The 26,896-nt window shown below is 35.9% G+C and overlaps 8 protein-coding genes across 8 annotated transcripts; 5 read left to right on the forward strand and 3 right to left on the reverse strand.

The window, feature by feature from the left end:
• Positions 1-637: 637 nt before the first annotated feature.
• On the forward strand, positions 638-1,453 carry F4817DRAFT_366765 (uncharacterized protein; the record flags this gene model as incomplete). The annotated part of the gene is made up of 1 exon (XM_049307024.1): positions 638-1,453. Exon 1 carries the CDS (start codon positions 701-703, stop codon positions 1,451-1,453), a length of 753 nt encoding a protein of 250 aa, XP_049162956.1. The 5' UTR covers positions 638-700.
• Positions 1,454-3,847: 2,394 nt separating this feature from the next.
• Positions 3,848-5,165, forward strand: F4817DRAFT_325495 (CVNH domain-containing protein). The gene has a single exon (XM_049301775.1). The coding sequence runs from the start codon at positions 4,083-4,085 to the stop codon at positions 4,812-4,814; it is 732 nt and encodes a 243-aa protein (XP_049162957.1). The 5' UTR covers positions 3,848-4,082; the 3' UTR covers positions 4,815-5,165.
• Positions 5,166-5,240: 75 nt separating this feature from the next.
• Positions 5,241-6,255, forward strand: F4817DRAFT_325496 (macro domain-like protein). The gene has a single exon (XM_049301776.1). It carries the CDS (start codon positions 5,349-5,351, stop codon positions 6,120-6,122), a length of 774 nt encoding a protein of 257 aa, XP_049162958.1. The 5' UTR covers positions 5,241-5,348; the 3' UTR covers positions 6,123-6,255.
• Positions 6,256-6,311: 56 nt separating this feature from the next.
• On the reverse strand, positions 6,312-6,957 carry F4817DRAFT_366771 (uncharacterized protein; the record flags this gene model as incomplete). Its single annotated transcript, XM_049307025.1, has 1 exon — positions 6,312-6,957. One exon carries the CDS (start codon positions 6,955-6,957, stop codon positions 6,361-6,363), a length of 597 nt encoding a protein of 198 aa, XP_049162959.1. The 3' UTR covers positions 6,312-6,360.
• A 253-nt stretch (positions 6,958-7,210) lies between these two features.
• Positions 7,211-9,479, reverse strand: F4817DRAFT_366775 (alkaline phosphatase-like protein; the record flags this gene model as incomplete). The annotated part of the gene is made up of 4 exons (XM_049307026.1): positions 7,211-7,435; positions 7,577-8,160; positions 8,259-8,260; positions 8,341-9,479. The coding sequence occupies 4 exons, from the start codon at positions 9,477-9,479 to the stop codon at positions 7,337-7,339; spliced, it is 1,824 nt and encodes a 607-aa protein (XP_049162960.1). The 3' UTR covers positions 7,211-7,336.
• Positions 9,480-10,034: 555 nt separating this feature from the next.
• On the forward strand, positions 10,035-10,726 carry F4817DRAFT_179207 (uncharacterized protein). Its single transcript, XM_049298327.1, has 2 exons — positions 10,035-10,338; positions 10,395-10,726. Exons 1-2 carry the CDS (start codon positions 10,178-10,180, stop codon positions 10,402-10,404), a joined length of 171 nt encoding a protein of 56 aa, XP_049162961.1. The 5' UTR covers positions 10,035-10,177; the 3' UTR covers positions 10,405-10,726.
• An 8,972-nt stretch (positions 10,727-19,698) lies between these two features.
• F4817DRAFT_366777 (uncharacterized protein) lies at positions 19,699-23,007 on the forward strand (the record flags this gene model as incomplete). The annotated part of the gene is made up of 5 exons (XM_049307027.1): positions 19,699-19,772; positions 20,631-20,988; positions 21,057-21,512; positions 21,575-22,894; positions 22,951-23,007. The coding sequence occupies 5 exons, from the start codon at positions 19,699-19,701 to the stop codon at positions 23,005-23,007; spliced, it is 2,265 nt and encodes a 754-aa protein (XP_049162962.1).
• A 1,622-nt stretch (positions 23,008-24,629) lies between these two features.
• On the reverse strand, positions 24,630-25,746 carry F4817DRAFT_312059 (uncharacterized protein; the record flags this gene model as incomplete). The annotated part of the gene is made up of 2 exons (XM_049300082.1): positions 24,630-25,393; positions 25,455-25,746. The coding sequence occupies 2 exons, from the start codon at positions 25,744-25,746 to the stop codon at positions 24,630-24,632; spliced, it is 1,056 nt and encodes a 351-aa protein (XP_049162963.1).
• Between the last annotated feature and the right edge of the window lie 1,150 nt (positions 25,747-26,896).

Here is a 26,896-nt window from a genome sequence, read left to right on the forward strand (position 1 = left end):
CACACCATAGCCCGAACTCGCAATCTTTGTAAATACGCTGTCACAATCACTTAGATCTCGGCACCTAGAAGTATCTTATACCTTGGGTGCATTCCTTTGTTTGCTACAGTAGGGTACAATGAGTTCTTACTTAGAATGAATAACTAGTAACGATTCTTACAGGATACGATATGGGGCACTGTGATCAAACTATATGATTACCACAGTGTAGGTAAAAAGTAGGTGGTGTAAGGCTTGGACTGATAAAGAAAATTTGATGATATTAGGATATTTCGACTTTGTTTGCTCAAAGTTGCCCACTTCATGATAATATTTCGCGGATTATCAGCGCCCGTTTACATCTCAACTCCTTATCTCTTTGAAGGTAGATGTCATGAGTTCCGCAGCAACCATGAATAATTAGATTGTAATATCGTTGTGATAAAGCATTGCATTGTGACGATATTATTTTTTGTGTCTATATTAATTGTGCTTTTTTCGTTCCAACTTCCGATTCAATCTTTTTTTAGACACCTTTCAGGCTTTGAGACTCAACACTACAGTTTAAAGCTCTTATTTTCTGGCCTACTGATCTATAATTCTACGATAAGTTATTAGCACTCGATATCAACCATTAGTTGTGTCATTTATCAAACCAATTATACCCTAATGTATTCACCGATCACCAAAACCAATACCTAAGGAGAACATTTTTACTACAATGGAACATACGAAGCTTGTGAAGAATGAATCGGCAGCAGGCTATTTCGGGAATCTCCCCGTCGAGTTAATTCAAGATATTATGTGCCGTCTTCACTGGAAGAGCCTTAAAAAGATAATTCTGTTATCATCGACATTCCTGTCGGTGTTCCAAGGGGCCCAAGAGACCATCCTCTACCACGTTGCTGCCAACGAAATGGGCACCGATGTTTTTGAAGCTGCCCTGGTCCGGTATGCCTGTACAGTTCCAGCTCTAAGGAACTCTCTAGATATCGAAGTGCAGTCTCGGACGCGTTCCATTGACACCACAATTTCTTTCAACGGCACCAGCAGGATCTTCAACACTAGTAGGTTCCGAATGCCGGCAAAATCATTCACGATAGAAGTCTTCCGCGATATTATGTCTTTCCACGAGAAATTAGCAATAATCATAGCGGATTATGAAGAGTCGCTACTGGAAACCCATGCGGCGTTCGATGCTCATTATTTGGATTGGGTGACCGATCGTACGCCTCGAGAGAAAGACCGTGTGCGCATAGCTGTATACACAATGGAGATAGCTAGGCTCCTCTACCCAAACGACTACAAGGAAGCCATTAGGACTTCGTTTGTAGTCAAGTTCGAAGTCTGCTGGGCAGACTGGGTAATTATGGAACATGAACCAAAAAACGACCCTCCTTTTGCAGTCACCTGTCAAAGTCTCAGAGAATCTCAGGGCTTTTTTGATCGCTTAACGGACTCCTCAGCAACATAATACCAAACATGGCTGTCTTATAGTTAACTTTGTAGCAGGCCATTTATAGGATATTGCTCTTATTATGGTATGGTATCAGATCACGGTAGCAATAGAGCTTCGTAATTTGAACACAATAGCGATAAAGACCTGGTATGGCGAAGACAACAAACAGAGAATATGACTTATTCTACTTTGTTACGAACGCTAACCTCGTTTTCAATCAAAGAAATATGTTAGAAGTTCGGACTGGTCTCCTTATTCTCCCTCGTTTCTCTTCACATCTGTCGATGAGTGAAGTAGGGAAAGAATTTAAGATTATTTAAACTTATTCCACGATTTACTGTAAATTAGTAAATATAATTTCTGCCACCTTGTTGGCATCTTCTACTAAGTTTCATACGTCTCGTCACTCGCTAATTAACTTCTGTAAGATTTTTCGTTAATCGCGTATGTACCGATTCTCTAACTTCTGGTAAACTTCACAAATATTTCCTTAATATGCCTAGGTAGGGCCCGAAATAATGGAAATAGGAACACGAGGATAACACCAAACTTTCAGATTTTGATGTATTTAGCCATCCCTCACTCCATTAACCCTAAAATACCTCTTATCTGCATAGGTGCTTTATATATCATCCTATTTTATTATCGGATGCGGGTTATTCTAACAGAAGAGACATAAACATTGCGTTTCCGCTAAGTTAGGCTAGGTAGGTACCCAAGTGCCTGTCAACATTAGGAGGTAGACATACATTGGACTCTCTTCTATATAACGTATCGTCTATGGCAATACCTATGTGATAATAGCACGTAACTGAATTTATTGCGGTAGGCTTATAATAATATATTTTGAGCTGTTTTGCGGAACGCTTCGTCTGTAGTGAAACCCAAGTTTAGGAAAGCTGCCAATTGTCGTATGATCATAGGAGCGGCGATTGCAGCGGAGTCATTGAGAAGACGCCCCTCTCGGAAACCTGCCTCCTATGAGAATGAATTATGCCCCTCTTCGTCCACGAGCATGAACGATGTGGTGGGCGAGTGATAATAGTTGCTTTTGACAGGTTCGATTACTCAGCGCAATATGCGCCGTGTATCAATTGATGTGATGGTGAAATTGATTGGGTTGTATCAGTCAGACCATAATTTGTATTAATATCAATTAAGAATCTTCTGATGGTGGCATAAGTTTCGATCATGCTGGCTACCTTGATGGACCTGCCGGATTCCGGAGCTGTCCTCATTCAGTCCTGGATAAGACATCTAGTGTATTGACATATAACCTCTTAAGGATTAGTATCCATTTCCTTTAACACGACTTTGTTCCCCTTTTTTTAAAAATTTCTTTTTGAATTCTTTTAATGCATAGCGGTGTGTTAGAGCTCTGAGCGAACTACCCAATAAGCTCTCATTGTAAAGTACCCCTGAGAATAGAGTATTGTATCGAAACATTGCTGGGACAGACCAATAGAACTAAGATGCAACTTGCGCTAGTTAGTCTAGTATTGTTATATTATAGTTGAGTAACCTGGTAACATGTTGCGAACACATCTGCATTAGGTACGTAATAAATCAAACTCATATTTTTGAATGTCCTAGAATTGGGTCCAGCTTATGTATGTGATGTAATAGCCCATCCAGCGACCCATCCCTTAGATCAGAGAAGTGTTAGAGCAGTCGATCAACTTAACGCTACGGGTTTGCCGTTCGGAAAAGGAGGTATTTTCACGAGCTTCCACTTTCTGTAACGCGACTAGTACGACTCTAGTGCACATCAGGCATCAATATTTGAAATCTCGAGCTTTCTCTAGCCACAGTTTTCATTTAGTCTCAGTTTCGTATACATAGTATCCAGTCATGAATAGATGCCAAGACCGCACCAAGACCGCACAGCCACAACACTGGCTATTCGCATTGCAGCTCTGTGCCGAGTATCCGTATTATATCCACCGCAAGTCAAATCACGTTCGTGTACCAACGTGTACCGATACGTGCGGTGAGTGTAGTATGATTCAAGTTCCATGGGACGAAGTATGGACAAAGACTTAATCATTCCGACTAGAGGCTGTGTATGCACACGTCAGACCAAGTGGCACAGCCGAATCAGCTAGAAATTAGAACGAAGGTTAGGTGTTTGCTAACACTAACATGACCATTAATATATTAATATATCCATCCTCTATCCCTCTTCTCCCTTAGACTTCCTCACATCCGCCATACCAACCCAATTTACATCATTTCCATTTTTGTCAAAAAGCTAACTAGATCGACTGAATCCCCACATATCAATATGGATCCGCGTTACGGCAATCAAGGTTACGGAGATGGACGCCAGCAGGGCGAGTCCTCTTCCTACTATGGTGGCCAGCCCAACTCTCAGTATCCTCCCTACTCTGGTGGTCCGGAGGGACAACAAGGATATGGCCAGCAAGGATATGGCCAGCAAGGATATGGTCAGCAAGGATATGGACAACAAGAGTACGGGCAACAAGGATACGGGCAGCAAGGGTACGGACAACCTAGCAATCCTCAATACGGCAACGCATATGGCTCCGGCCCTGGAGATCGGTACGGCGAACGCCAGAACGAAGGACCTTATCAGTCCGGTCCCCCGAATGCCGGCCCGGGAGAAGACGGAGACCGCGGTCTGATGGGAGGACTTGCTGGTGCTGCCGCCGGCGCTTATGGTGGACATAAAATGGGCCATGGAATCATCGGAGCTATCGGTGGCGCTATAGCTGGTCACAAGCTGGAGGACTTCGTCCATGATCGCAAGGAAAAGAAGGAAGAAGAAAAGCTACATCAACAGCTTTCATCACCGCCGCCTGCTTATTCGGATTCTCACAACCATGGTCGTCACGGAGGAAGTCATTCTCCAAGCCGAGACAGATCGATTGGAAACTATGCCGGCAACTTTTCCGCTTCGTCGCATGATATCCATCTCGAAGGAGACTACGACCTTCGCGCAACCTGCTCACGTCGAGAAGGAGGAAGCCACGTAAGCATCATAAACCTCAACGAAATTCTTAGCAATGACGACGGTCATTTCCGCTGGGCAAGTGGAGGGTCTGGTTCCAACACCATCACGGTACAGCAGGGTGATACCTTGAGAGAGATTGCCCGACGGTGCAACTGTAGCTTCGAGGATATCGCTAGGAAGAATAACATCTCCAACCCAGACATGATCTACCCGGGACAAACCCTGCAAGTGCCGGGCCGGTCAACCGGAAACTTTAGCGCTTCGGCTCGGGACATCCATCTCGTCGACGGCGGACGGGTCCTGGAGGCGGAATTAGTGGATACTAGAGGCCAGTGGCATCGACGTCGGATTGATTTGGACGAGCGCATCGGAAACTCGGATGGACACTTGCGCTTCGTCTAAGAGGCATGACTGAGCTGGAAGACTTATAATGAAGAAAAATTAGTATGGGTCTAGTATGAGAATGAAACTCTTTAGACAGCCAGCGAATTTACTGCTATTAATAATTAATCGTTGGTGATATCTCTTATGATGGATATGATTCAATGGAAACCCCTCTTTCGACCCCTGGCAGCCCCTTTTTGTGAAATAGCTTTAGTCCATCTTACGCCAGTCATCGCAACGGCAATTAGGGGCGATCCCTTTGGGAGTAGTCTTTGATTAGAAACAAATATAAGTGCCTAATTAATAATGAATATTAGATTATATACATACCTCCTAGATAGTCACTGAATAACTCCTCGCCAAGACTAACCTACATCACTACGACCTATAGAAGTTTCTACCCCTGTGAGACAAGCCAACAGGCAAACCAATAAGTCAGGTGACTTGTAAATGATTACCCAAATAAGCTGCCAACAAGTTATCTTCCATTCCTTCAACTTCACACCCACCGCATGCTGCATCACATATAAATAAGTCACCGGATATTTCAATATGACTTCGGAAGCTCAGCCCATCCCGTATATCCACCTCCTTTGCATGCATGAATCGGCCTCGGATGCCTTCACACGAGTGCTAGAAGAGTATGGAATTGAGCAGTCCTTGCTTAACTACACAATCCACAATACCTTCCTGTCTGACCTACCACCATCCCTGAATTTCGATTTGGTAGTGTCACCAGCAAATTCATATGGCCTTCTAGACGGTGGCTTCGATGATGCGATATCGCGGGCCTTCAGCCCAAAAACGGATTATCACGCTCTTACACGCGTTGCACAGAAAGAGCTATACCGTCTGCATAGCGGCTATCTCCCGCCTGGCTCATGCTGCATCGTCAAAATGCCAGAGTCGTTCCGTGGAACGTTGAGGTATCACGACGGGAACGGATGGGGTTGTCGCTATCTGGCTCTATGTCCCACCATGCGTGTTCCCAGCCGCTGCGATTGGGACAGAGACGTTGTCTACGAATGTATCTGGAGCTTGCTGAATGCGATCGAGCAGCATAATAGATCCGCAACGGAGGGGGGCAGTAGTGCCGGCTCAACAAAAATAAAATCTATCTTGATGACACCATTGGGTACTGGTACAGGAGGTATCAGCGACGACAAATGGGCAAAGCAGATGGTTCTGGCCATCAAACATTTCATCGATGCGAAGCAGCATCCCGAGAAATGGTCCGCGATGAGCTGGAGCGAAACCGGGAAGATTGATATGCAGTTATTGAAAACTCAGAACCCGAGGCTATTAACACAGTACTACCAGCGCTAGGTTTACAACTATTAATACACGTTATAGACTTACGTATTAAAGCAAAGTATCTACGAAATTATACGAGCGGCCATTGCACATCGAGAGCGTGAATATAACGTTAATGACGTAGTAAATAGCTACACGAGTCCCCAATAGTATGAAGTTGAAGTATCTTTGATTTTACCTCCGCCAGAGTCATATGTTATACAAACCATGGGTTAGTTTATATATCTTCCTCCGTGGTGTGACTAAGTACCTAAGGTATAGAGACACTGTAGTACCATGTCCCTTCTGGCACGCTCGCGTTGGCTTCTACGAAGTCCGCCTCCTCAATCCAATCTTCAAAGTCGCCGTGCCGTCGTACATAATCTCTATCTTCATCTTTTATAGAGGCTGGGATTGTTTTCGAATCAAACCCAACATCTAACAACGCAGATTCCATATCGTCAAGACCGGCAAGGAACTCTTTTGCTTCTGGGAAGCATGGCCGGGAAGTAAACCCGGACAATTCTGCTTCTCTGTCTGATCGAGTTTCGTACAAATCGGCCCCGTAAAGGTCGTCCAACTCACCTTTGCCAGCCTCAACCAGCGTACTCGGGTTACCAAAACAGTCCAATCCTGAATCAAAGCCTGGCGGTGAGAGACATATCTTAGTAAGTCTTTGTGGAAAATTTATCCCTTTAAATTCCGAATTGAATTCGATAACTAAGGGGTTAGGAGCATGATCCCGTCGTCCTTGAAATTTGCGGGCTTTAATACTCTCTTCCAGTGTTGACCAGCCTTGATTATCGATACATGGAATAAGGCGAAGGCTCTCACCATAGGGAATTACTTTTCTTAATCTTTTCGCCATCGTCAAATTCTAATCCAACTTAACTAAGGTATTAGCCTAGATAGTTTGCCTAAAAGGGTGCATTAACTTTTAAGCAATATCAAGCCATACGCTCTTTGTATTTCGATAACAATGCCTATTATTTCAAGAAGCTGATGTATAATGACACTTTGTCGTAATAACAATGGCTATACCCAGCTCTTATAATGCCCTTTACTGTGAGTATTAAGTAGGTACTCAGGTACAGAATAATTCGTTATTCAATGGAACACCTAACGTATATTATCAATATCGAAGCAATCGATTAACTCCATAGGCTAAAATTGTCCATTGATATAGGTAACCTTGTCATATCTATAAAGCTATTTTGATAGCGACAGGGGTGCTATATGACCCCTATTCAAATTGCATTAACCTGCCTCTGGAACCTGGGGATTTGTTTCGTGAACTTTGCGGGGTCATCCCTGGCACCCTCTTTCCAGTACTCGTACTCGATCCACTGCGCAAGTAGACGTTAGCATTTTCTTTTTAGAATTCTCGATAGATAATGAAGCGCTCGAGCTTTAGGTAGGTATGTTTAAGAGCAGGATACTCCGAAAAGCGCGGGAAAGGGGAACATGTGACTCCAGATGCTACTTACCGCGTTCTCGGGCATTTGCTCCTCCATAGCGGCCATCCAATTTCCTAGGTCTGGTGAAAGCGGTATTACACCCGTTTCTAAAACATACTGATCCCAAAGCTTGACTAACTCCTTTAGCCTCTCGGGCTCTTGTTCCGCAAGGTCATGCACTTCGCCGGGGTCCTTCGCAAGATTATACAGTTGCCATCTCTCCGGGCCCTTGGGCTTAGGGATAAAGACGATCTTCCAGTCGCCTTTGCGGCAGGCTGCTCGTCCGCATGTCTCCCATCCGTTGATAAATTCCTTCTTGTGGATTGTCTCCGCCTTCTTTTGCAGGTATGGGACCATTGATTTACCTCGCATGGAGACGACCTCTCGGCCTTGATAAGTTGGTGCCGGGTGCTTGACGCCAGCCATCTCAAGGATCGTTGGTGCAAGGTCCATCACGGTCGCAAACTGGTTTGTTATACTGCCAGCTTCAAATTGGCCGTTGAAGCTCGCCGGCGGCTTCATCAAATACGGAACACGAATGCCACCTTCGGTTGTGTATGCCTTGTATAATCTGCTTGGCACAGTAGAAGCTTGGGCCCATCGTGGACCGTACCCTAATGTATAAAAACATTTCGTGTCAGCTTGCAATCCTACAATTTTAGAATCTTCACCGTGTTCGAGTTAGTCGAAATGATAGGGCTATTATACTTACTACTGAGCGTTAGCCACTGTATTCCGAGACCATTCTAGGAAGGGGGTTCGAAAATAACAGCACGGGATGTTTTCCTACATACCAGATGAACGAGTCGCCATTTCCGAGGTTGTCGATGTTGTTGTTGTAGTATTTCTTCAGATGTTGAAGCATGGTGCCTTGGACGATGGGGTAAGCTTCGTATGCAGCACCCTCAGCACCATTGTCGGAGAGAAAGCAGATGAAGGTGTTATCTAGCTCGCCAATTTCCTCAAGATAATCGACAACCTTTCCGACATTGGCGTCGATACACTCAACCATACCAGCGAAGCATTCCATCGCTCGACACGAGTTGGCGCGCTCTTCGTCGCTCATTTCTTCCCACTCTTTAACTTCGTCGGCTACAACTGGGTGGGGTTCGACGTCTTGCGGGACCATGCCAAGATCTTTGAGGCGTTGAAGGCGTTTCTGACGGAGAGCATCAGGACCGTCGTCATATACACCACGGTACTTCTTAATGTATTCCTGGGGAGCCTGAAGAGGCCAGTGAGGGGCAGTGAAAGGTAAATAAGCGAAGAATGGTCGCTCATCCTCGGTCTCTTTCCAATCTTTTAGGTACCGTACAATTTTGTCGCCGTACCCGTTAGAAGAGTACCACCCTTCAGGTAGTTTCTTCACATACTCGCCGTCTTCACTGTGGAGAGCGATAAAGCTCATCGTCATGAACTCTGGTATCCGATCCATGCCCTCTAACTGAGGCTCATATCCATAATGATTGCTGCAAGCTGGTAGATGTGCGAAGCTCTTCTCGAAGCCTCGAGCTTTCGGACTCCGCTCCGGTGTCAACCCTAGATGCCATTTACCTGACATGAGAGTCAGGTAACCCGCATCGCGGAGTAGCTCAGGTAGTGCAGCAACTCGTTCATTGAGATACCCCTCGTAACCGGGCATACCACGCTGTACTGATGTTGACATCGTGCCGCTAGGGTCGTTCTGACCAGAGATGTTAGTCCATTCGATCAGATTTCCAAGGCCAGCGATATGGTGATCCGTGCCAGTCATGATCATAGCTCGGGATGGTGAGCACGCCGCGGCGGCGTGGAAATCTGTAAACCGTATTCCATTCTTGGCGAGTTTATCAACATTAGGCGTATTTATTTCACCACCGAATGACCCAACATCCGAAAAGCCTAGGTCATCAGCCAAAGCAATAAGAAAATTAGGTCTTTTCCCCGGCGCCATAGTAACTGTGTAAATATAGAATGGGGTTTAATGTCCCCTTATTTCGTTTTGAACTAACAACCAAAAAGACTGATAATTACACTAGAATAAGAGTGAGATGTCCGGGTAGATATTAATAAAACGTTCTACAGAGTGCAGTTATAACAACAGCTCGAATGACAATGCTTTTCCGATGTCGTTGCTCCCCACAGCGATGTCGCAATTGTCTATAAATGCCTTGACATGAAGAGGTCACATGTAAAGCCCAGAATTTCTCATATAAGTGATGATAATGAGCTGACGAGGAATAGTAGCTAGTGCCGTTACTGTAGATAGTAGTGACACTACGATCGCCGAGATGTTCGGCTGCTCGGCCTATACCAATTCTTATTGGCCATCATCTATAAGATCCCGGAAATAGATTCGGCCCCATGCTCTAGTTTAAAAACCCTTGAAGAGACCAGGGGTCTTCTTGGATGCTCGGCCGTCGGTCGCCCAAGGCCTTGAGTGGATGCGGAGAACCCCTATGTAGATGGTTCCATTTGGCTGGTCGACCGCGGCTGGTGTTCCAACCTTCTGGTCACGTCATTTCCCCAACTCGTTGAGGTTCAGATCTCGCGTAGTTATAATCTTATAATAGCTAGGTTATTAACCGAGGCAGCTTAGTATTTTTCTTGAATGGAATTGGGGTTAAAAGGGCGAAAAGTCCTTAGGATATCATGGATGAAATACAGCCCTTACTTCGAAGATCCAGTGAAGACGAGCGGCCACTATCTATCACGACAGAGATGACAGGCCCGACGTTAGGGAAGATCCGGGCCTACTGGCTGGGTTCGGTAGTGTGTATGGGTGGATTTCTGTTCGGATATGACAGCGGAATGTAAGTGCAAGCTTTACAAAAATAATAACCTCGCCATACACTAACATCAAGTAAAGTGTTGGTTAGTGAACCGATTGTTATATTTAACACGCGAGGTGATAATCAGTATTAACTAGAAAAATACTATAGGCGGTGTTTTGACGATGGCCTCTTTTCAGTCTGATTATCGGTACGGAAGCGGTGACAAGACACATACGAATTCGTTTTCAGTCAGCCTTTAATAACTAGGCGGTTTCTTGGCTTGCTTTATTGCTTGGCCTTTAACTGTAACAAGGGCTATAAGGGGTTTGGAATATAATTAGGATTATTAATAATTTTTTAAGGTTTTAAGGTCTTTAATTTTCCCTTTTTTTTCAAGAAAAGATTTTAATTTATTTATAAACAATTTAAAGTACGTATCTTTTAATTTAATTAAATTTTTATCGATATATTAACTTCGTTTACATATAATTATATGGTTTTATAATATTTTTTATTTAATAAATTTTAAAATAATTATTTTATATCTTTTATTAATTATCTTTTTTTAATTAATAATTTTTTAACATTATTATTTATATAATATTATTTCTTTTTTTTTTAAACTTATTTTTAAATTAAAATTTTAAATAAAAAATATAACTTTTTTTGGTAAAATTTAAAGATTTACTAGCTTTTTTAAATTTTATTAATAAAATATTAAAACTATTTATTTAACGTTTTTATTATTAAAATAATTAAAAGGTTTTTAAATTTAATGTTTTTTAATTAACCAACTTTTTTATTTAATTAAATATTTTATACTTTTTTAAACTTATATAAAATTTTTTATTTCGTTTATATAATATTTTTTAAACTTTATTAAAACTATTTTTTATAAAATTTAATTAAGATTAAACAATGTTTAATTATTAACGCGGTAAAGTTTAATAAATAAAACGTAAAATAAGTTATAAATTTTTTACTTTTTAAATAAATAAAATTTAATAACGGTAAAAAAGATTATTTTTTAAATTTTAAAAAAACTTAACATTTTTTTATTTAGTTTTTTAATAAATTATTTTGTTTTAATATTTTTACCATTTAATATAATTAATTAATTTTTTTTAAATTTCGGTATTTTTTTTTTTTTTTTATTAATTTAATTTTTTATGCGTTAACGATTTTTTTTTAAATATTATTATATTTTAGTATAAACTTATTTTATTTAATATATATATAATTAATTATTTAAATTTTAAAAAGTATTAATAAATGGATTATAAATTATAAAATAAAAATTATAATTTATATAAAATAATGTTATATATAATAATATTAATTTTAAATTATTATATATAAATTTTATTATTGGTAATAAGTTTTTTTAATTAATTATTTTATAATTAATAAACGTTTAAAAATAAATTTCGAAAATTTAATTAAATTGTTTTATTTAACTATTAATTTAAAAATAAAAAGTTATATTTATTTATAATTTAATATTTATAAGTTTAAAAAAATTTTGTTATAAATAAATAATAAATTTAAAATTTTGGTTAAAAATAATATTTAAAAAAATTTTATATAATTTTTAATAAAATTTAACAAAAATTTTAATTAAATTTATAATTTTTTTTTTTTTATTTTAAAAAGTATAAAATGTATTATTTTAATAAATAAATTAACCATAATTTAAATAAAATTGTAACTATTAAATAAAAGTAAATTAATAATAAAATTTATGGTAATAATATATTATAATATATAATATAATTTTATAGGTTAAAATAAACCATATAAAACATATTAATTTATTTTATTATATTAATATTTTAAATATTTTTTTATAAAATCTTATATAATAATTTTAATATTAAATTATTAAAAATTTTATATAATAAATTTTAAGGTTTTATTTATTTTTATATATTTTATTATTAAAATATTATATTTTAATTTTATAACTTTTTTTTAAAGTATTTAAGATATTTATAAACGTTTTTTTTTATATAAAAAATTATTTTATAATTTAAAATTATTATTTAAATTATCTTTTTTTTTTATATATAATAAATTATTTTTTTTTGATTTTTTAATTTGTTTTATAAATTTAAGCAATTATTTTAAAGTTAAAAAATTATTTAAATAATTTAATATAAAAATAACCGTTATTAAACATATTATATTAAAATTAAATAAATATAAAAAATGTTTTTTTTATAATATTAATATAATCGGTTAATATTTAATTTTCCTTTTTTTAAATCAATATTATAATAATTTAAATAAAATATTGGTTTTTTTATTTTATTTTTTAAAACAATAATTAATAATAAATTAATATAATAAAAATTATTATATTTATTTTATTTATTTTTTATTTAAAACTTTAATAATTATAAAATAAAATAAATTTTAATAATTAGAAAATATTTTAATTTAATATTATACTTTTTTAAAATAATATTTTTATTAATTAAAAAAGTTAATAATTATAAATAGTTTTTTATTATATATTTTATAATTTATTTTTATTAAAATTAATTTTTAAAAATAAAAAGCTATAAACCAAAACTTTATTTTTTTATCTTTTTAAAAAAGAATAATTCCGATAATAAAGTTTAAAATATTAATTTTAAAAAAGATTTATAATTCAAAATTAAAATAAATAAAAATTAAAATTAATATAAATTTAATTTTTAAATTTTTAAAAGTTTTATTTATTTTTGGTATTTACTTTTAATCTTTTTTATCTTTTTTATTAATTTTTATAATAAGTTTAATTATTATTAAAAATCTTTTAATAAATTATTTATAAAAATTTATAAAATTTATAAATTATTGTAATTTTTTAAAATTAATTAATAGTTTTTATTTTATAATATATTTAATTTTATTTTTAAATATAAAAATATTTTAAAAATTAATAATATAATTTAAAAATTTTATTTTTTAAATTATTTATTTATATTTATATAAAATAATTGCAAAATAATATGCAGTAAATTTTTTTAAAATTTTTTTAATTATTATATTATATTTTTTTTAAATAATAATATATATAAATAAATTATTAATATATATAAATAATCTATTATTTATTATATCTTTAAAAATATTATTTATTATAAATTAAAAAATAATAAATGTATTGTTTAATCCGAAAAATATAATAAAATATTTATAAAATTTATATTTATATTTAAATATTATTTTTTATTTATTATTTTATTAAATATAAATTAAATTAAATTTGGTTTTTAAATTTATTTTAATAAATTATTATAAAATTTAAAATCGGTTTTATATTTCTAATATAAATAAAATAAAATAATATATAAATATTATTATTACATTTAATCTTTAATAATTTACTATTAAATAAAATAAATCCTTAAAATTGGGTTTTAATATAAAAAATATTAAAAATATATAAAAAAAAAAAAGTTTATAAATATATTTTATATTAAATATATTTTTTAACTATAATTTAAAAATGTTAAATTTTTTTTTATTTATAACGTAAAAAAAGCCTTATAAAAGTATTTTTTTTTTTATTAAATTAATAATATAATTTTATAATTAATGTTTAAAAAAATACTTTTTAACTTTTTTATTTATTATAAATATAAATTTTTTAAATTTCTTAAATATTTTTAAAAAAAAATTATTATAATTATATTATATTAATATAATATATTTAATAATAACCTTTTTTATATAATAACGTTAGTAATATTTAAATAAAAAGTATATTTTATTTAAATTTAAAAAGATATTTGTAAATTAATAAATTTTTAATTATTATTATAAAAAAATAAAATTATATTTATTATTTATAATATTAAACTTAAAATTTAAATAAATATAATATTTTATTTAATATTTAAATATTAAAAAGTTTATATAATAATAATTTTTTTTTTATATATAAATAACGTTAAAAAATATAATTATTTTTGGCGTATTTTTTTTTATTTTAAAAAAATCTTATAATTTAATTTTAAATATTAATATAATAAATATAATTATCTTTATATTAAATAATATTTTTATAAAAAGTTTTTATTTATTAAATATTAATGTTATTTTTATTAAAGGTTTTTTTTTTAAATAAAGTTTTTTTTATTTTCTTTTTTGTAATTTATTAAATTTTTTAATTAATTGTTTAATTACAATAAATTAATATAAATAAGTACTTTATTTTTACTTTAATATTTTATAAAGTATAATATAAAAAATTTTTAAAAATTTAAATTATTATCGTTAATTTTAATAATAAAATAAAATTAATTAATTTTTTTTATTATTATATTTATTTTAATTTTTTTTATAAATAAAAAAGTTAATTATTTATTATTATTATATTTTTATTTAATTAAAAAAATTTTATAATTTAAAAGTATTAATAATTTTTTATTATTAATATTTTTTTTAATAAAATAAATAAAAATATTATAAATATTACGTTTATATTATTAATATATTTTTTTATTTTTTTTATATTAATTAATATTTACCTAGTTAATTTTTTAAAAAACTTTTTTATTTAAAATTTATTAATTATTTTTGGAATTAAATTTTGGCTTATTGGTAAATTTAAACTAATCTTTGTTTTTTAAAAATTAATTTTAATTTAAATTAAAGTAAGTTTTTTTGTTATAATTTTATTAATTTAATTTTAAATATTTTATTATTAAAATAAGCTTTTTTTTTACTGTTAAAAATTTTAAATTAGTTAATATATTTTTATAAATTTAATTAATTTTTTAAATTGTAACGAGAAATTTTTTGTTATTATTTAAAATTTTACTTTATTTAAAATATATTAATTTAATAATTTTGTCGGAAAAGGTTTTAATAATATAGTTTTAAAAAGTAATTTTAAACTATTAAATAATTTTTTTAAAATTTAAAAATTTAATAATATATTAAATTATATTTTTTATATATTTAAATTTATATATTTTTTTTAAATTTTTATATTTTTTTAAAAAATCTTTAAATTGTTTTTATAAAATTAATATATAATTAATTTATTAATTTATAAAATAAAACCGTTTAATTTAATTAAAATATTATTAATATTATAATTAAATTTTATTTATAAATAATAATTTTATTTAATTAATATAAACGTAATTTTTAAAAAAAAAATTTATATAAATTTTTAAATATAATTTAACTTTTATTTATTAAATTTAAAATTTAATAAAATTTTTATTATTATATATAAGTAATTTATTTAAATATATTAAATTAATAATTGTAAAAATAAATTTAATAAACCTTTTTAACATTTATAATAATTGTTTTTTAATATTATTTATATGTTAAAGTTTTAAATTTTATTTAAGTTTATTAAATCTTAAAAATAAAAACCTATAAAGTAGTTTTTAAAATAAACTTTATAATTTTTGGTTATTATTGTTATTGTTAAAATTTCTTAAATTTCTTTTTAAAATTTTTATTAATATATAAAATAATTTTAATTTTTTTTTTTTAATATAATAAAAGGTTTAATATATATTTTTTTAAATTAAATACGGATATTTTCCAAAATTTATTTAATTTAAATATTTTATAATGTTTATATTAATAAAATGTTTTTAATTTTAACTTTTAAATTAAAATATTTAAATAAAAATATTTTTATTATTATTAATTAATAATTTTAAAAAAGTTAATTAAAAAAAAACTTTAATATTACTTTTTTTTTAATACTTTATAAAATTAAATTTATAAAAATAAATTAATTAATTATTAATTTTAAAATAAACTTAATTAATGTAACTTTTATATAAATTTAAAATTTCTTTAGTTATTTTTAAAAACGTTTATTTATATATATTAAATTAATATATTTTTAAGTTAAAAAATTATTAATTTAATTTTTTTTTAAATAATTTAAATTATTATCTTTTTTAATAAATTTTTTTTAAATTTCTATTAAATTTAAAAGTTTAAAAAAAATTTATATTATTTTTAAATGGTATTTTTTAATTTAATAATTGTTATTTATTATATTTTATTATTATTAAAAAAATATGTAATTATTTTTTAAATTTTTTAAAAAAATATTAAATTAAATTATTTAATTTATTGTTTAAATTAAATAATTTATTTAATTAAAATTATTATATTAATTTAATATATTTATATTATAATATTATATATTATTTATAAAATTTAATATTATTAATTAAATTAATTTTAATTATTTTTATAATTTTTATTTATTAAATATATAAAAGATTAAAAAAACTTATAAGTTTTTTTTATTTATTTATATAATTAAATTAATTAATTAAATAAATTAGTAATAATAAAATTAATAATATTAATTTTAGATATATTTTATATAATTATTTTGTAATTTTGTAATTTATATAAAATAAAAATATAATTATTGTTAAAATATATTAAACTTATATTATTAATTTAAATCGGAAATAATTTTAAAATATTAAGTTAAATTAAAAAACGTTTTTAATATTTACTTCGAAAATATTTTTTAAAAAAGTTTTGGTTAAAAATTAATTTAATTATATATTTATAAAATATAAAATTTTTAAATTTTTTTATAAACTTTTTTTTTGGTTAAATAAAAAAGGAAATAATTTTTAAAAATATAAAATTTAATATAAAAAAATATTTTAATTCGGTTTTTTTTTTAATAAATAATAATAATAATAAAAAAATAATTAAAAAAAAAATTTATTAATAAAAAAAAGTAATAAAAAGTTTTTTTTAAATTTTATTAAATTTTAATTTAAAATTTTAATATAAAATAAAATAAATAATAATTTAAAATATACATACCATTTTAAAATATTAAATCTTTTTAAAATAATAAAAAATTATTTATAACAAAAGTTATAAAAGGTTTAAAATATAATTAAAATTATTAATAATTTTTTAAAGTTTTAAAATCTTTAATTTTCCTTTTTTTTAAAAAAAAAAATCTTAATTTATTTATAAATAATTTAAAATATATATTTTTTAATTTAGTTAAATTTTTATTAATATATTAACTCCGTTTATATATAATTACATAATTTTATAATATTTTTTATCCAATAAATCTTAAAATAGTTATTTTATATCTTTTATTGGTTATTTTCTTTAATTAATAGTTTTTTGGCATTACTATTTGTGTAACATTAAGGTTTAAGTAGACTGACCATGTTTACTTCCCTCTTCTGTTGCTTTTTAAACGAGATACACTTAATCGTTAAGCCTGGCAGGCATCTTGCTTTAAAGACTGGAAAATGATGTTTATTACGAAATTTCTAACCCTGCAAAGCACTGTTGAAGAGGGCGCTTTGGCCTCTGATATCGCCATAGAGAAGGCTACTTGGCTGAAATGTCTTCTTTGGTCTATTTGGCAGGCTAGTTTGAGAGCAAAGAGCATACCTAAGGAAGCTACCGTTCTTACTTCAGTCTACTAACCAACAGCAGATGCTACAATCATGAGAGAAAATAGCCAGTTAGATGTTCATTGTAAGTGGCATTCACCTCACTCCTAGGATCTTTCAAACGCTAAAAGATCATTCAAGGCTTACTGTTACGTCCTCTTGTATATTACGAAAAGATTTACTACGTCTTCACTAAGGTTCTTGACCATTTCAGTTCCTTCGATATCAATGTAATGGAATACATAATGTCTAATGGCTGTGGCCACTTCCTATGACTTATTATGGTGTTTTACGAGGATATGTCGAGTTAAAACTAAGCAAAATACCTAGGTATGGTATAATATCTCTTGTCATTTACATAGCATCCTTATTCTAACTTATCAATAGCCTCGAAAGTTCAATATTCCAATATCCCCACAAATGTGCTCATATTGTACAACTCAGTCGACTTAACGGGCTCATAGAGGATAACTAGCCATCTTCACCAGTACCCCAGCATTTTGATACTGCATCTACAAACCAACTAGCTTCCTCTAACCCCCTGAGTTGAACGAAGCTAGTTACAAATATAACGAGAAATTGCTGATTAGATGCTAGTAATGTTTATACATCGGCATACCACCCTACCAATCACCCTGACTTTTAGTATGGGAGTTCCGTCACGAGGACATAAAGACTTGACTCTTAGCTCTTTGTAGCAGTCTCAAGTTTTCTCGGCTTATCATATAGTATGCCGTTATTCATGGTTAATGAGGAGTCCGCATCTCCTTAAGGATGAAGGCGTAAGTTTATTCTTTAAGTTCGTCTTCAACTTAGATAAGTTGGTCACTAGCTAACCTTTAACGCCGTTTATAACAGGTAGTAGCCGACTTATTACGAGATGTATCTAGCTACTGGTCAGATCTTAATACTCACCCTCCACGTTAATCAGATTCGACAGTACGGACGTTATATATGCGCATGCCTCTACGTTCTACGTAATATTAGCCTTAGACGGAGAGATGGATATTGAAGCTGTATCTACGGTGCATGACTATCCTCAAAGTTCACTCATTTTGGGGCTCCGCATCGCCGCTGGCCATGGTAGCAGCTGAGGCCACTAGCCATCCCACCATTATCACCATATGCTCTATAAAGCGGATCAGGCCCCTTCCCTGTTTCCTCATCGTTAGGGCACGAAGTTCCCCCTCCAGGTTCACCAGACCCGTGAAATCTATTTTCTATGCTTGCCTATTTTATGTCCACCCTTAGTTCCTTCTTTACTCGTTACAAACCCTACCTGTCAATACATAATTTCTCTCAGGTTCTGTTCACCTACCCTCATTATCTTTCTACAACAAGCAATCCATTCCCATGCAGCTGACTGTCTTGTCAGCTTCTGAGGACTTTCTTAACTTCCTGGACGTATTTCACATTTTATTTACGTCCTCTAAACAAGTACGCACACACAACACGGTCATTAACATAAAAACCTACCACATCTTACCATCAGCCACCACTTCAACCGCATTTCTAGGTACACATCATCACCTTCCACCTCAGAGATTATACTTGCAGCGTGGCACTACTTATATCGACTCTATAAGAAAACTTGAACACATTCTTTTCCATCTGGGTACGTAAATCTCTCATTCCTACCTGAGCAGGGACTGCTCAGCGGAGCAGTTGCCCGGGGAGTTACTCTGAATATGACTCTACCACACCTCGGTCAAGATACTATTCGTTGACCTGAATGCGAATATATACGAAGCTTCCTGTCTCTCGTCCTCATTGACTACTTCTAACAATAGAATTATCATCTGTGTAGGACATTTGTCAACTCCTAGTTCGGCCCAGCAGGTATGTAAAACCTTTTCTTCGCTCTTAATCCATTACTTGTTCACTTGCGTGGCTGTTACTTGATATATCGACACTGATTACGATCTTCATCATTGAACGTATCTTCTGGAGCTGACATTTTATATTAGGTCGGTTAGAAACCATGTCGTCAACCCAGCCCTTCCACCCGTCGGGCACGCCCGTACTCGAACAGCCGCCCGGCACCCCCTATGAGGAGTAAGTATTATCCATTTTCTTCTTCGAGATCATGTGCTTGTTTTTGTTCTACCGCGTTCTATGGGGGCGAGAGGCCAATGCCAAGGCATTACATATTCAGCTACGAACTGAGATATTCCGTGCTTCCTGGGATTCGGTCTATACGAAAGATACTCTTTTCTAGTTTGGATCATAACTGGAACTTGGATGGTCGGGTCTCTTTGCGCCCCTGTGGGCCAACGCCCCTAGCAACAGAACACCTCCCTAGCGACGACAAACATCACAACAACCTATCTCTGGTCACCCCACAACGGACTCAGGGGCTAAGTGGAAGGAACACTTTGCATTCCGGCTCTTGCCTCTTACCAGCTCCGAGTCAGCATCTTTGCAGATAAAGGAGATCAGATTATTTGCATAATCATCAGACATCAACAACAACAAAAAACACTCGACATCGGCAAAATTCAGTAACTCAATGAGTCACAACAATCCAACCGCGGCAAGAGGGATATTTGTACATTCTCGAGTACCTACTAGTGAGGTTATCTCTGTGCAGCTACTCCAGCCTGACCACTCAACCTTCTCTTTGCAAACTCCGTTTGGGAAAGTGCATTGACGCTTCCTGCCCCGTCAACATTTTCCGTCACCGTCACTCCTTCCAATCTTTAAGCCTCTTGCCTGTACACTCGACCTCATATCTCCCCCCCTTTTCCCATCATCTCTATTCTCTCCTATTTAAACCTACGCTACCTCACAATCCTTCTCATCATTTCTTGTGGGAATGAATATTTGGGACCAATTAGTAGTAGTCATTATATCTCTCCTATTAATCAGATACCTCTATGCTCTAGCGACAATGTCCACTGACTCGTCATATAGTAAGAAGCCGGGTGGAGGCGTGCCGCTACACGCTAAGCCGGCTACGACGAACTCTAATGAATCTAGCGAAGAAGACAAAAGCTCCGCATCTATCAGCGAGGAGGAATCGCAGCTACTCAGCGCTTCCAACTCGTTCGCCGCAAACGCCGGCCCGCAGCCTCCGATCCCACAGTCTGTACCACCCATGAACTACCGTTACGGCGGAGGTGTTGCGTTCCCATCCACAGGCGCGCAGAAGCAGCCCACAGGTACCCAGCCAGTGAGTCGCTATCGAGATTCGTTCTCGAGCAATACTTCTAGTGCCTTTACTAGCAGTGCCGCGTTTCAATCGGGTGATGCCAGAGTCGCCGGTGAAGATGTGAGTTTTTAGAGACTTAAACACCACGTTTAGCTGTTTGGTTCTTCTATACTAACTACGAGTTGTAGGACTCTATCCACATGTGCCGACTCATTTCTCATCGTATTGCAACCTGCACTACATGGATCAGCCGCTCTCCTGGAATACCGGCCGACCGATCCAACAGACACAGGGAGATGCTAAACGAGATCGGACAGCTTGTCAATTCGACAGTTCATAAATTACGCATGGAGCGAGATCAGGCTGTTAGTGATTACAGAAAGCATTACGATACCTACACGCGAGCCATTCGTGACAAGACTGCAGCTACGAACAATATTGAGCAACTCCAAAGGGAGCTAGGGCAAGCCCTTAGCAAAGAGGATTCTCTCACTAAAGAGCTAAAAGATTTGAAGGCTCGTGCTGATAAGTTAGAGACCGAAAATGGCGAGTACAAGACCAAACTTAAGACCGTCCATGATCACTATTCTATGATGATCGACAAATGGTCTGCTCTTGAAGAAAAACAGGGCAAAGTACTCCAGGTAAGTTTCCATACGAGAAGAGCAGGAATATATATCTAGATAGCTAATTTTTGTCTCCGTAGGGTTACCAAGAACAGGTCAAAGACTTGCAATCTCGAAACAACCAGCTTGTCCAGGCCGGCAAAGTAAAGTCTGAGCAGGGTTCGGCTCTTGTGAAAAGCTCGCCGCGATCTACTTCAGAGGGCGAGCACAAGAGCAGCTTGGATAAAAATACTTACGCGGAGCTGCAGAAAATGCTGATAAAAAAGCATGGACCACAGACAGATGACGATGATGCTACAGGCCCATCGAGTTTCAAACCGAACCCTACGGCACCATCGTGGGATCCTCATGGCCAAGCGACTGAATCTCATGGTTACCTAAACGTTCCGTCTGCGACCTCCGCTACTGCTCGCAAAGGCTCTCCCGTTGGTGGTCCTTCTAACTGGCCTGCCCTTATCAACCCTGATGGTTCAAGACACGAATCCAACAATGACGCTTCCCAAAAGCAACTCGTACGCCCTCCTAGTGGTGAAAAACAGGTCCCTGGTGCTACATTTCCTCGCCATAAGGACGAATGGTCTATGGCTGACATCCAGAATGGGCTCGATCATATATTCGGGCTTACCAAAGGATATATCGTCAGATGCCATTCCAAACCGGGAGAACAGCCCAAAGTAGCTGATCTGATGCTGGAGAAAAGAGAGGCGACTACATGGAACTACCTTCTTAGCCTAGTCTACTCGAACCGTTCTCAGGCGAAGAACCATATGCTTTACCTCCTTGGTGTCCCATCCTACAGGCCGTACATCATCATGCGTGTTGCACTGGATTATCTCTTCAAGAAGGTCATCTCCCCTGATATCTTCCTGGGCATCGATCGCAATCTGGATAGTCACCTTATCGCTCTGCAAGAAAAGATTACAACTTTCCATCGTTCGGGCGGGCGAGCTAATCCCCGAGATCGACAGCGCGTCATTGATGAGCATGCCCGTATTGTCACCCACGCTCTAAAGGACAGCAGAATAGAGTTGTTCAAGAAAGAGAGCATTGAGCGGCATGCTCACATGATGGCTATCATTATGCAGCCGCTTCGATCTATATCGGTGACGGACAAGGATGCCATTAAGCCGCTGCGAGTCATGGTATCAGCAACGTGGGAGGTCAGCGCCAAAGTGTGGGTGTCCGGCATGACACTGCACTATACATTCCCCGAGTGCGCATGCAAATTTGCCGAAGGCACTATGGAGCCGGTGAATGGCCCAGCATTGGGCCTTACCCCTGCCGAGTTGCAAATGTCTCAGACTCGGGTGTCGTTTGTCGTTTCTCCGGTGCTGTCCGTCCGCGACGAACGTAACGAGAACGAGCTTGAATACCACGGCATCAAGAAGGCACAAGTTCTGGTTATGAAATAAGCACATGTACACAAACATTCCTCCTATTAATACCCTTAGCACAGGGGTTCTTTTGGAGTGGCCTTCGGACTACAGTGCCCACCATGATACCACTTTCCTAAGCAAATTCTTTTTTTACGCATAATATGCCGGGACGCATTACACCTTGGCCTATGACGAGTCATCGCCACAGATATTTCCTTTAGGCGGAACCATAGGCTTTTCTTATGTGGTGTCCTTTATTATCTGGCCATTTCGTTCTGGTTGGCCCGTCTTTTCATTTTTATGAGGACATACTTTATGGAATCGGGAGGTTACTAAAAGCATAATGTCGCACACGCTCTCCGATATCCAGTACGACCGACGGTTGTCCTTTATCTGTGGCTCGGCATTTTCCGAGAGTCGTGTTCCTGGTCTCTACGGCTTATGCCGGTAATGGTTGTAATGCAAGTATGGCGGTACTTGCAAATCATAAAAATCCATGCGGTCTACCCTTCGAGTATGGTCTTTGGTTCTGCTCTGGGGTTTGGTGGGAGGAGTGAAGGTCACGAAAAGGAGAAAGAAAAGGTGCTATTATATTGGCCTGGTAGGCGAGGCCTTTCTTGTCTCAGACGTCACAGATTGCTTAAAAGGACGCTATCACTTTTGCTCTGATGGCACAGCACATCCGCCAACCAATGCGTTATGTCTTCTCTGTCCCATGACTTGGCATGGGTAGAGAAGCACAACGGCACGGAACAACTAGTCTTTTCAACAAGGCAGTTGAGATGTTGCCAACCTTGCTATTGGACGAATTTCTTTGGTCTCTTCTCCTCGGGTCTTTTTGCCTTACAAGGTATTATGATACCCGCAACGGCTACGACAGGAGTAAGGGTTCTCGGATCTTCTAGGATGATCTTAGCAGATATCGACTGTTGGACAGCTAGGGGCGATAGTTGAATGCTAGGGAAATGGATCGATGGATCCCTAATCATGCTCTGGCCATAGTTCCATAGTTGGTATTGCCAAAATTGGTCTCTGGATTTGCTGTTTCATAGTCTGACGGCCGACTTGGCCTTACTGAATTTAAGATGTTATTTCCTTGCGCTTTGCCTCTCTTTATTGATTGCTTTGGTGATTCTCTTGATTGAATGAGTTAGTTATTGATGTGGTATTCCTATGATGGGGAGTTGTAATCCCGATATTATATGAGTAAATTGACCTAACTCCTGAACTAAGGGGTATAGGGAGTCCAATACGAGTTTCCTAGATATACCATTATAGAGGAAGTAAACATGAGCGAATACAAGCTAAAAGAGACCAGGAACGAAAAAAATTAAGACGTCTTTTCTTAGGGACCTTATGCAGGTTAGTCAATAATGGTGATTCTCTATTTTTGGCCCATGCTACCTGGAATGCGCGAGCACACCGCTATCTATGACTCTACCTCATAAGAGCCTTCTGGGTAAATAAGGCTAAAAGTACAACGAGGCATCGTATTTTGATAGTCCTTTTCTCTAAGCCCCTAATAAGCCCCGGCCCCCTTCCCCTTTCCCTAGTGACTAAGGAAAACCGCCGTATCCTCTAAAAAGGGGTATCGCTAAAGTGAGAGATGAGAAGAGAAGATAATAAAAAAAGAAAAGAAAAAGGAGTACCCCTGGATCTTTATCAATCAACCCCGTAGAATAATAAGTAGAGGAACTAGCCCCCATATATGGCATATATGGGTCATTTCATCCATCCATTATTACCTGTCTTAAGAGGTTCACCGCACAGGCCCATCAACCCTAACCAAAACCTTGCGATCCAACTTCCTCTTGACAGCACCCAGCACCACCTTCAATATCCCGTCCGCCGTGAGCGAAGGGGCATCGGCCGGCCCCGCAGCGTTAAACGTGGCCGTGTCCACCATGTCCCGGATGCTCTCGCGGCGGCACAAGTCGTCGTCCAGATCGCGCAGGGCCCGCGTCGCAGCCGCGTCCCGGCCTACTTGGAAGAACTGGATGCCGACTTGGTGCGGAGGCGCGCCGATGGCGTCGAGACGGCGGGCTGCGGCTGCGATGGTCTCGGCTGGTTCGTCGGTTGGTTGGCCGTCGGTGATAACGATGAGGTTGATGGGGCGGACGCTGTATACATCGCCGCCGGTACTTCGCACGCGGGACTCGTAGTGCGAGAGGTACGCGCGCAGGATGTGGTCGAGGCGGATGCCGGTTGGGGTGGCTTGGCTGGGGCGCACGACGGTGAATAGGTCCGTTACTAGCTTGGCGTCGCGTAGCGAGCGGTAACCCGTGCCGGCGGCGCCACGGGACGCATCTCCCCGGTCGGGCGTCTTGTGGTTGAGGAAGTAGACGTCGACGCCGTCTTCGTCGCGCTCGACGCAGATGGGCACGATGGCGGCGACGGCGGCTTGGGTCTCGGCCCAGCGGCGTTCGACTTTCATGGAGAGGGAGTCGTCGATTAGGAATATGGTGTTGAATTCCCGTAGGAAGGCGTATTGGTCGTCTGGGAGCTCGCCGTTGGGGGTGGGGACTGGGGTTGTGGTTAGTTGGGGGGTTTGGTAGATAGGGGTGGGAGGATAGGGGGAACTCACTTGAACCAGGGGCCTCGGCAAGCGTCGGCGAGTACGGCGGAGGAGGACTCTCTCCCCGTCCCCGCTCTCGCTGGGAACGCGAACTCGACGAGAACGGGTTGTTGCCGAAGATGGCGGATAAACCGCGACGCTCACCGGAGTCGTCGCCGCCGCGCTGGCTACGGCCACTGAACGACCTGCGTAGGGAAAAGCCTGAGGGCGCACGGCCCCGAGTATTAGCCTGGGCATTGGGGCTCAGGTTGTTGTTGTTGTTGTTGTTGTTGTTGCTGTTGGCATCGAAAGGGTTACCCATGGTGTTGATGTTAAGTCGTTGCTGTTGATAAAACTCCTCGTGTCTACACTGAATATTTCTGCATCTGTTGGAGCAGCTAGGAGTTTTTAAGAAGGATGACGAGTGTGTCGAGTATGATTGTACGAATCCTAAGGGAAAGGGAGATGGGCTGGTAGAAATGGCTTGCATTGTCGAACAAGTGTGTTGCTGTTATTATTATTGTTGTTGTTGTTGGCACGCAGATGTGTTAGTTCCTTCGCACGAGGGCAAGAGCAAACGGAGCTGAGTTAGAGTTTGTGAGTTTGTTTCAAATTAGTTAGTTAGACTTTCGGTCTAAGACTAGGTACCTAACAAAGGGAGTGACGAATGTATGTCTTTGTTCTTTCTCCTTTTAGAGAAGTCGTGAATGTGATGTCGAAGCTTGGCTATGCTCGTTCTTGACACTTTGACACTGCAATTGTTTGCTCGTGACTAGTGAAGTGACTTGACATTCGAATGTTTGTTTGGAATATCCAATTATGATTGACTATGTCTGAATCCCCTTTTCATATACCAACGGATTCACTTACATTCTTACAATTATATACAATAGCATTAATTCCCGGTGGCCATTTATTGCCTTGCCTTCTGCCTTGTGCATTTTGTGCAGGCGGAGTCGGTCTATAGAGGTACACATCGAAGGTTTAAGGGGCGAGTGTGTCAACAAAAGGAAGGTACTTTCAGGTGAGGTTTCATAAGATATCTGGCCTGTATCATGAATCGCAAAACTAATACATTTAAGATTGATTAACTTTGAAGCTCAGAGTCGGCTGTGAATGAGGCTGTGTTGAGTCACTAAAATGTTAAGACTCGACATGGCGATTGCTTGTGAGGCTGAGTTGGGGGCGAAGCGTTTTGAGAGGCTGATTCAGAAGCTAGGGGCATTACAACTCTATACTCCTATTGGCTCAGATACTTACACTAAATACCAAACCCGTGGACACGGTGGAGGTGGCTAGTAAAATAGGTACCTAACTACATACACCTAGGTACAGCCGCTTATGTACGCTGCCTACCAACATTAAAGGGCCTGAATTACATCCTAAGGCAGACATTCGAGTAAGCGCAATGAGCTCAGCTGAGCAAATACTTCGGCCCTATAAATCTTAAATATACATACTGCAGGGACTAC

This window comes from Daldinia loculata (assembly GCF_022478755.1).
Source record: "Daldinia loculata strain CBS 113971 unplaced genomic scaffold F4817scaffold_4, whole genome shotgun sequence".
In the NCBI taxonomy this organism is placed as follows: domain Eukaryota; kingdom Fungi; phylum Ascomycota; class Sordariomycetes; order Xylariales; family Hypoxylaceae; genus Daldinia; species Daldinia loculata.

Coding starts and splice junctions, on each gene's coding strand:
- F4817DRAFT_325495 (XM_049301775.1), top strand. CDS start 4,083: ATGGGAGGACTTGCTGGTGCTGCCGCCGGCGCTTATGGTGGACATAAA.
- F4817DRAFT_325496 (XM_049301776.1), top strand. CDS start 5,349: ATGACTTCGGAAGCTCAGCCCATCCCGTATATCCACCTCCTTTGCATG.
- F4817DRAFT_179207 (XM_049298327.1), top strand. CDS start 10,178: ATGGATGAAATACAGCCCTTACTTCGAAGATCCAGTGAAGACGAGCGG.